Genomic DNA, 9,884 nt, shown 5'->3' with positions numbered 1-9,884 from the left:
TCCCCGATCTGCCCCGTGCGAGCCCTGCCACGGCCGACCGCACCGCGCCACCAGACCAGTCCAGCCGGAGAAGTCGCCGCATTTCGCCGAGCTACCCGCCCGAGCCCCGGCCGCGAACGGCCCGCCAGTTAATCTGGCTTTAAAACCTGTCTTCACGAGCCGCAGACATACCATTCGTGCTCAGCCGGAGCTCGGGGTGCTCTCCCCTCCGACGTCGTCCTCGCTCGGTCCACCATGAAGGTGAGTGCCTGCTCGGGGCATGATGCACTCAAATATCGGAAACGGTCATGTCGCGATCGGGAGAGCCCCTGACTGCCAAACCCCGAGATGACGTCACGTTTCAGCTTGGTTCCATTTTGAACAGCCCCATCGCGCTCTGTAAATTAACAGAATGCTATCAGATTTCAATATCTGCGGACTGGAGGCTGACAGATAGCAGCGTGCCTCCCCTTAACGCGTGGTCTTCTGAACCAAACGCAGAACACGCTGCGGTCCGAAGGCAAACCCCATATGTTTATGCTGGACTATTTTGCGTTTTTATGGCATTTCATTGATCTTCTCAAACTGAATTCATTTTTTTCAACCATTGTTTGAAATAGCTGAATTCGGCTCGAGAAGACAAACCAAGTGACTTCAAGCACTCAAAATGGCCAAAAATGAGCATATGGGGTTTTGCCTTTGGACGGCAATATGCGTGGGGTGTTATTGAACGACATGATCAGCCATATCACCTTAATAACTAAAAGTATGTGACATAGATCAGGAAAGTTTGATGGCGCCGAAAGATTTTAAGACATGATCACTATGAACAAAAGCCCGCCTTCCTACTTTTCGGTGCGCAGCCAGGGCTCCGTTGCAGCGTGTACGTGCGTGTGTGTGTGTAAGAGGGGGAGGGGGGGGGGTGGGTCGGGATGCGAGCATGTGCTGCGATTTTCTCCCACACCCCGTGGTGGTCGAGAATGTCTTCATAAGTGTAATCAAACAGTTTCCACCACGACAAACGCAAGGCGAAGAAACAGCAAGAACTTGTTAAATCCTAAATGTCTAAAATATTTCGAAAAAGGCGTTTTTGTTTCTAGTACCAAAATCAGCGTCGCAATTACACACGCAGCTTGTGCTCACTTGGGTCCAACCACACACGGGCGTAACATAGATACTTTTAGGGTTAATTTGACGTAACTACGTTGCACGGCTATCAGCAGTTTAGTTATTTTGGCAAAGTTGGTCTAGTCTTCTGGACGTAGACGATTTCTACTTTTTCAAGGAGATATGTAGACCGGTACCTCAAAAAAGCCTGAGCAGGATACCTATGAGCAGAGGACATCCTTTGGCCGCGTCCCTGACAACTTAAGTATTCGGACTGTTCAAACCAATTCCAAGGACTCCACGACTATCATCAGTTCAATAACCTTCCATCGTATTTAACTCACTACGATATTCGTTTATTGGTAAAAGTTCTCTTACGTGAAACGTCAAAGCGAAGGTGGTTTAAGTGTACTTTTGATCATCGACCGAATTTCTGGAGGCAAAATTGTCGCAAGCGGTGTAACGCGACACCACATGACATAAAATAGTAATGTAGTCCATGCCCAGTAACGTGAAAAGGAATCGCTGCATCACTGAAAGCCTCTTTCGTCACCGCAATCTTCAAGATCATTCGCACAACCAAACCGCTCCATTGAATAATGTTAGCTTATGTCAGGTTAAGTGCTGCTGATAGGAAACAGGCGCACTTACAATAGGCTATGGGATATCTCAATCAGAATAGCATTATTCTTTCACCCCCCTGACATACTTAAGCCTAATGTTTAAACTCGATCTACGGCTGGATTTGATTTTCCTCGCGCGCAGAAAAAGAACAAATGGCTTGGATAGCCAGGGAAGCAGAATACACGGCATGATTTGAGCCAATGGCAGGCAGCACTCGGGATGACATCCAATATACGGGCCTCCTCGAGTCCATGCCCCTTTTGAAAATAACGTGTGTGCTACGAGCCCCACCTCAACCGTCAGCAAACTATCCATCATACCTCAGGTGTGCTCCAAGCTTGGTGCTATATTTGTTGCCTGGTAGGTGCCTTTCGACGTGCCCCAGCAATAACATTGCATTGGAATTTGTTAACAACCTCACATCAGGCAGCTGGTTCTTTCTGAACAACGTAATTGCACTAATAGGAGGGAGAAGAGAGCGGGGGGGGGGGGGGCATGCGACCCTCCCCTTTCTACGGTGTTCTGATGATACCAATCCGGCATATCGTGCAGTTTCCTCAAAAACCTTTGGTGGCCTCTTGGCCATTCATAGCGTGTGCGTTGCCACCAAAACGTATCTCTAGCAATTCTGGTTTCGGTGTGGCAATGTTTTTTTTAACAGCACTACAAGACGATCCTATGCCGGCGGGTCCCTTATACGGACAGCGAGCGGAGGGCTGGCACTGTTACGTGAACAACGAAGCCCTACGTTATGAATACAGGCTCGCAATAGATAAAACTACATGCAGCCGTGTTCATGCAAAGCTGAAATGTTTAGTTCTCGGGGAAATATGCCCTTAGATTTGTGCTAGTGGGTGTCAGTTAACAGAGGGAGACTTTTACCAATAGCGAGATCTCGTTAAAGTTTGATTTGATTCGTCCCTATTGCTTTTTCTGCGAGGCTTAAGCTTTGTTAGTTTACAAACGTCAGGGAATCCCCCCCTCCGCTCCATCAGTACGCATCATAAAATCCTGCGAATCAGGTTAAGGGATAAGATTGTTGTCTGCCTTCTCTTGTTGTTTTAAACATGCTGGTGTGGAAAACTACATTTCACATAATGAAAACACCAACTTCCTCAGCAAATGACTCATTTCGTTACCAATATAGAAACATGGGCAGAAATTCAATCAGAAAGTCAAAATTGCCCTTTGCATACTAAGTATCCAGCAAATCTGAGCTTACCTGTTATAGTTGCCATGTATAATGTGGGAGTGTCGATTCAAATTAATTTCTGGGGCCCTACCCAACTTCCTGTTGGGTTGGCTCTTCAATGCCTATTGCTCTCTCCCCCCACCCTCAGCATTTCTAGGTGGAAGAGAGCAAAAAATCTGAGAACAATTTAAATATAACAGAAATTTATCTTCTTATGTTGTGATATCATCTCATAATATGTTATTCATGGCCCAGCAATGCGAATGCCGTTTGCAAAAAACGCAGTGCATTGGAAGACATCACCCCCCCCCCCCCCTCATATCAGTCGCATAGCAACGACTGAAACATGTGCTTGCAGCAGCCGTTTCCTTATACCTTGATCTTCTTCACTACATTACGCTGTATTGTTCGAGACACTGAGAGCCGGCTGGTAAAAAAAGAGAATCGGCCGACCGGCCGGACCATAGGAAATTCACTGATTTGCTATTTTCTTTTTTTGTTGCCGGGTGAGGATGAAACCTAAAACAGATGCCATGTTGCGGTAGAGTACGGTAAAGGTCTTCACAGACAGGCTTGCTTGTGTTGTGTGACGAAATATGTTGTCATGGTAACATGATATCTGTGCATGGAAACCTCATGCCGGGTTTTGCAGAGTTCCATTACTTCGTCGTGGCCATCACCAAAATTTTCTGCCAATATATTTTTGACACCAAGCTTTGGGTAAATCCATGCATATTTGTCGCCGACCTTATCAACCAAGACCGCAAGTTTACCACTACGGCTCTACAGCCCTTCATTCGTAGTCTGCTGTCAGTGAAACTTTTGTAATAACACTGCGTACCAGCCCCGCATGTACTGCAAGCATCTGAAGACCAGCGACGCCCGGATTAAAGTCATGGTCTTCGTTCATTTTTACCCAGGCAGTCCACTGTGCACCACAACAGCCACCTTGCGGTCTGAATGTGGAGCCATGTGCTTACGTTCCATTTGCGGTCGGAACAGCACAAGCCGCCACTCGGTCCGGACTCGCGTCATATAGAGCGGCGGATACAAGCGCTGGCAGACCCTTTTCCGCTCCCGCTTAGATGAATAATATTGGCATGCGGGGAACACTGTGTGCCCCACATCAGGCAGAGGTTGCGATGAAAGTTGCACAGCGCCGCCTGCACGCGCAGGGCATCTCACATCACAGTGCCGCACGGTATTTCTTGCGCTCGAATTTGCCCAGACTAGATGCCTTGCAACAAAGTTGTCAAACGCGCTTCGTTGCGTGGCCCTGCGGGTCAGACCGAGAATAGCTGAAGCAAGATCTCCAACTTACCGCTGTAAAGCGTTGGATCAGTCTGAATTACTGGCCGTTTTGCAGGTTTCCGCTGTATTGCGTACCCCCTAACCGTTTTCCCTCGAGAAGCCATTAGGAGAGCAAGATCAGGAGTTTACTGTAATCGAAATTTCCACGTCTTGCCCACCCAGGATCAGCTTTGCGGCTCATTATTAAGAACTGACTTTTGCATTGCACGTCATAAGAACTGAGCCGTTGTTTTTCAGTTTGGAATTCAGCATGTTTCAACGACGTGTCCAATCATGTTGCGCCTGAGATCATCATGATGCAATGAAATAAATCTGCGCCTATTCACCAACTCCTAACATTCTGTTTCGGGTCAGATATCTGTGGGCTGCCCATCTCATGCCAGGCTGCCCAGTCACGGGGCAAAAGCGGCAAAGAAAACATGGATCTATGTAAGACAACTTAACCGATGCATTATATCGTTATTCTACTTTTTTCACGACATGGAGACTACCGCTGACTGGGTGACAGGCTTACGTGTCAAATGCCAAAACCTGCTCGCTGCCGCTCTGGTCGAGCTGAAGACTACACGGCTTGATTTAGCGGATCACGTGACAAAAGGCAAGTTTTCAGCAAACACGCAGATATGAACGTTGATCACCAATTCATCTCTTATGAAACATCTGAAGCCGACAGAGAACAACGCGTTACACATCGAATAAATTTGAGAGATCTTGTCTTCCAGCGAGTAACGAGTCTCTTAATATTAACCACACATATCACAAAAGCTAGACCCATCCAAAAGGTACAAACTCTTACCTGCATGTTTAAGAACATTCACTTCAGCTCGGGGCTGTAATTTTGAAGAGCTGAGTTTGAGTCATTTCTAAACCTGCTTATGAAATTGACCTGCCTGGGCTTGACAGATCTGTGATCTTGACCTGTGGCTTGCTTTTGTTCTTGGAAATGCCAAGGAGGTGTTTTAGACTGTCCATCTCTTGCTCATTATCAAATGGATAAGTGTTGCTGGGCATAATATAACTTAACTGAACAAAACTATCCTCGTACCTGTCGCTAGGTCAGAATATCGGAAGTCGCCAGATCAAACTGTAGCATTTATGACCAGATTTAGCCATTGCAAGGTCATGCGATTTTATACGTTACACGTCATACGATCACCTCATGCGTCATGCGATTACGTCATGCGGCATACGATTACGACATAAGTCGTACGATCATGTCATGCGATTACGTCATACATCATACGATTACGCAATACGTCATACAATTACGCCGTACGTCTTACGATTACGCCCAACTTCATACGATTACGTCGTACGTCACACGATTACATCATACGGCGTACGGTCATACGATTTTTTAACCTTCGCCGTAAGCGCTTTTTGACAACACTTCCTTCTGTAGCGTGGCTTGTTAAGCTCTTGATGTAGACGACAAGGCCAATTGAACAAAAGCCTTCGCCTCGAGGGAAGCATTGGGCTGTACGATATGCTCGGCTGCTGAGGCTATATGACGTCACTCCCTTGACCTGACCTGGCATATCGCACGTTACACTTGTCGACGTCCACTTATCATCAGCTGATTGGGATGTTGCAGGGACTATTCAACGCCGTCTTCCGCTTTGCCGTAGCTTGTATAGTTATTTTGATAACAGGAGGGGTCTGCGAAATTTTGCTACCATGACCTAATTTGACTTATCAGGGGTCACATTTACCATCGTTCATCACACTTTTCGCGCAGATTTTGACGACAGCCTCCAAATGTTTTCCGTGACTCCAGCATTCTCAATTTTCCAGACTCTAGTGAGAGAGCGGCCTTTGAGAGCCGACCCCCATCTCAGGATGAGAAACAGGAGCTCTGAACCTGTCTCAGGGTGAAAAATGCTCGTAAATCGGGGTTAGTACGAAGACAAGGAGAATGCTCACAACGCACAGCGATCATCTACCACGTGACCTTGGGTGGTGAGCCCAGCCTAAAGCGGCCCGGCACGCTGATCCTCGACTGGCTCATGTTTCAGGCGTTAACACCGGTGCTTTTGTGCTGGTGCGCAGCAGTATGCGTAGCTCAGGACATCCCGAGCCGGCTGGTCTGTTACTACACCAGCTGGGCGCGGTATCGAAGTTCCATCGCCAAGTTCACACCAGAAAACATCAACCCGCACCTCTGCACCCATCTGCACTACGCAGTCGTCAACGCCAATGATAAACAGGAGTTGGGCCCGGCCGATAAGTTCTCCGATATTGATCAGCAGGGATATGAGCACATGGTGGCCCTCAAGGCAGCTAATCCGGCTCTGAAGGTACTGATGATGCTAGGAGGATCTGGACAGGTAAAGCAAGAAGTCTTTTTGGAGCTGGCTAGCGATGAAGCCAAGATCGAGCGCTTTGTAAGGGAAACTATAAAATACATCAGAAGGCATAGATTTGACGGCATTGACATTGACTGGAAGGTGGAAGGGAAAAAGGAAGAACACGCTAGGCTCATGGAAGCTCTAGCTGCTGGTTTCATGGAGGAAGCCGAAGAATCACGCATGAACAGGTTACTTCTGACCACCACAATTCCGGCCAACATTACCAAAATACGAAATGGGTTTGACCGTCGGTCGAGTTTCTAAAGCTGTCGACTACATGACCGCTATGCTGTACACCTTTCATACGGGTTCCGAGAATCAAACGGCGCACCACGCTGCATTGCACGCTACCGATCTCGACGACACAAACTATGCGGACTTTGTCATTCAGATGTTGAAGGAGACCGGCGCAGACCCAGCTCGGTTAGTAATGGGCGTTCCTACTTTTGGAATCACATTCACTCTCGCAGATGCCGAACGTCGAGGCTTCGGAGCTCCAACGAAGGATGTAGGCTACGCCGGCAAGTACACCAGGCTGGCGGGTACTCTATCCTTTACTGAGATTTGCGAGCACATCAGCATGGACGGCTGGCGGGCGTTCGCCCGCGACCGGACGCAGTCGGCCCTTACGCCGTCGAAGGTGATCAGTGGGTGGCCTACGACGACGAAGTCATGATGCGAAGAAAGGGCGTCTACATACGTGAGCAGGGCTTGGGCGGAGCGGCAGTGTGGGCACTCGCCCAGGATGACTTCCGTGGAGTGTGCACCGGTCGGCCCTATCCTCTGATTGAAGCCTTGAAAGAGGGTCTGTTTGCCAATGATATGGCGCCGCCTACCACGCCCAGCCCGCCCCCAACGCCCGTTTACGACAACACCTCGGTGTTCACGTGCCCAGCGGACGGCAGATTCGCAAAGATGGACAACTGCGCAGAGTTTTATGTCTGCCGCAAAGGCTTGTTCGAAGTGCTCCCCTGCGAAGACGGTCAGAGGTACGATCCTCAGCGAGATGTTTGCGACGAGGATGCTCCGTGTGTCCAACAACCTCTCGTTGGCGTCACCGCCTTCGCTCCAACACCATCTCCGTCCACATCTGGTCCTTTAAGACCAATGGGGCAAACGACACCTGGTGCACAGATGCCACCGACGACCAAACCTCAAAGTAGCGACATTTCCCGCACCGTTTGCGGGACCACGACCATGCATTCACCCTCGGCTCCGGCAACCTCATTGAGCTCGGTCATGGTGCCTTCCGCAACAACTGCAACGCCCGTGACCGAGATGATGTTCGACAAGGAAGTCACTGACGCGGAAGAGCTGCGGCAGCTGCTGGCGCTGGTCCAGAAGCTGGGCGGCGTAAGAAGCGTGCAGAGGCTTCTGGCAGCGATGGACGGTCCGAAGCGCGGTGCTGTGCAGCCTGCCGCTCAGACAACTGTCACGGAGGTCGGCGGTGACCTGCGCGTCAAGGTGCACGTGATCGTAGAAGTGAGGCCATTCTGAATTTGTGGCGCGCGTGCCAGCATGTGGACGCCACTGGACCCTGATCAGGGATGGTTTGCTGTTCGCAGTTGGAAAATGTGTACCTGCGAGTGACAGCTGTCTCTGAACTGTTGTCATGAATTAAACTGACGCCGAAGATGACAACTGATATAACTCGGACACTGCTTTAAGGATAATGTACTGATGGCGTGTTGGCCTTAGATGCCGAGTTTCCCAGGAAATGGTTTCACTTTCATGCTGATTTTGTGGATTTGAAAAGGTTAGTGCCGAATGTGTACTTTTTGAAAGGTTTCGTAATTCGCATGGTATCTTCAGAATAGCTGGGAAAATGCTGAAATTCAGCTATTTGTCCTGACGCCAAGGATACTAGCTCCTGCTCGCAAGGGTCAGGTTATCTGCGGAGTGGTGGCAGTCACGTGTCACAGTGTCACGCTGACGCTGAGTTCACTGCTGTCGAGAACGCCCTGGCCACTTTGGCAGTCACTCGCTGTGCTACGCAAAGTCATGCTTCTAAATACAAGGCAAGTTACACGCATTATGACCTGCGCTTAAGACGGTTAGCCAGTAGACAAAAGACAGCAACAGCGGGCCTGTCCGTGTCAAATCGGGTCGTCGTGTCGTAGTCCGGTACGCCACAGGTCAGCTCGTCGTGTTGGGATACGGTATGTCCTAGTCTACGTCGTATGTCATATGTCATATTTACGCTCATGACCGGCCTGCCCAAAAGGAGGCGTCATGCTGTTCTGCAGGCAGCAGATGACGGCTGTCATGGCCTCGACAGTCGCCGCCATTCTCGGCATCGTCACCTGCGCAGCGTCTACGAATGGCTTAAAATCATTGGGCACATGGTCAAACCTAGTATGCAACTTCATAACTTGTTCATTCTTGATGAAAGATGAACGCGCCCAGACGAATATCGATTTGCCAGGTCAGTGTAAATGCTCCACGCGATTTTGATCTACACTTAACCTTGATTACGCGGGGTTCCCAATATCTCTGTATAACCCTGAACAACTACAACAAAGCCCGTATTGCCATCGGTCAAAACCGGGTCCACTGAATCATTAAGAAACCAAATGGCGCCGACGGTTACTCCGATGCAGTTCTTGAATACCTTAATTTCGTCAGTTGATAACTTTGAAACACCAAAAAATTGCACCGTTCGTGGACTCCTGGCTTTTGTTTCAGTTACAGGACGTACACGAATCATAAGGATTTTAAATTAAAATAGCCTTCGGAATGTCATTTGGTGCAGGTCACAGCCCTGACCTTCTTCAAACGTAAGTCCTTCAAGTTTCTGAGCTACATGACGGCCAAGAAGTGCAGACTTTCGGGGAAACAATTTCCATGTCACTCAAGCATCCATGACGCCATGATTATGTAATTTAAATGTTGACATACCTTTGGCTATGCGGGAGATCAAAGCCTAGGAAAATGTAATTGTCGACTGGCTTATATCCGGCATTCTTGAATATGATTCCAAATGCAACGGCCATCAACTGGCTGTCAATCATCGCTGCGTGAGATATGATGACGTTATCAAGCAAATACATGTTGAGGAAGATATTTGCGAAACAGAGAAATTGTATTGTACATGGCAGGTTTTTCACTTGATAGTATGCCGATGGTAATAAGTAAGCCGAGAAATTTGAGAAGATGCGATTTCGGGAAAGTTGAGGAGGTGTGATTTTGGACATTCTTAATTTCATCCGATGGACACGGTTCGCGGGCGTAGGTCAGATGCGAATGCACTATGTTCACCTTCAAATGATAAGTAACTCGAACGGCATAGTACGCGAGTCAGGCGAGAACGTGCAAGACGTGCA

General features: G+C 48.6%; 1 protein-coding gene across 1 annotated transcript; it reads left to right on the top strand.

Annotated features, from left to right (window-relative positions):
• Positions 1-201: 201 nt before the first annotated feature.
• LOC119092980 (endochitinase) lies at positions 202-8,043 on the top strand (the record flags this gene model as incomplete). The annotated part of the gene is made up of 4 exons (XM_037215873.1): positions 202-240; positions 6,229-6,808; positions 7,202-7,440; positions 7,840-8,043. Coding segments are annotated over exons 1-4 (1,029 nt in total), but the record flags the coding sequence as incomplete, so codon positions are not given.
• Between the last annotated feature and the right edge of the window lie 1,841 nt (positions 8,044-9,884).

The sequence above is a fragment of the Pollicipes pollicipes genome, unplaced genomic scaffold (assembly GCF_011947565.3).
Source record: "Pollicipes pollicipes isolate AB1234 unplaced genomic scaffold, Ppol_2.1 Scaffold_3767;HRSCAF=4417_pilon_pilon_pilon, whole genome shotgun sequence".
Taxonomy (NCBI): domain Eukaryota; kingdom Metazoa; phylum Arthropoda; class Thecostraca; order Pollicipedomorpha; family Pollicipedidae; genus Pollicipes; species Pollicipes pollicipes.
The sequence above is the reverse complement of the archived record's forward strand: the minus strand, read 5'-3'. Positions and strand labels throughout refer to the sequence as shown.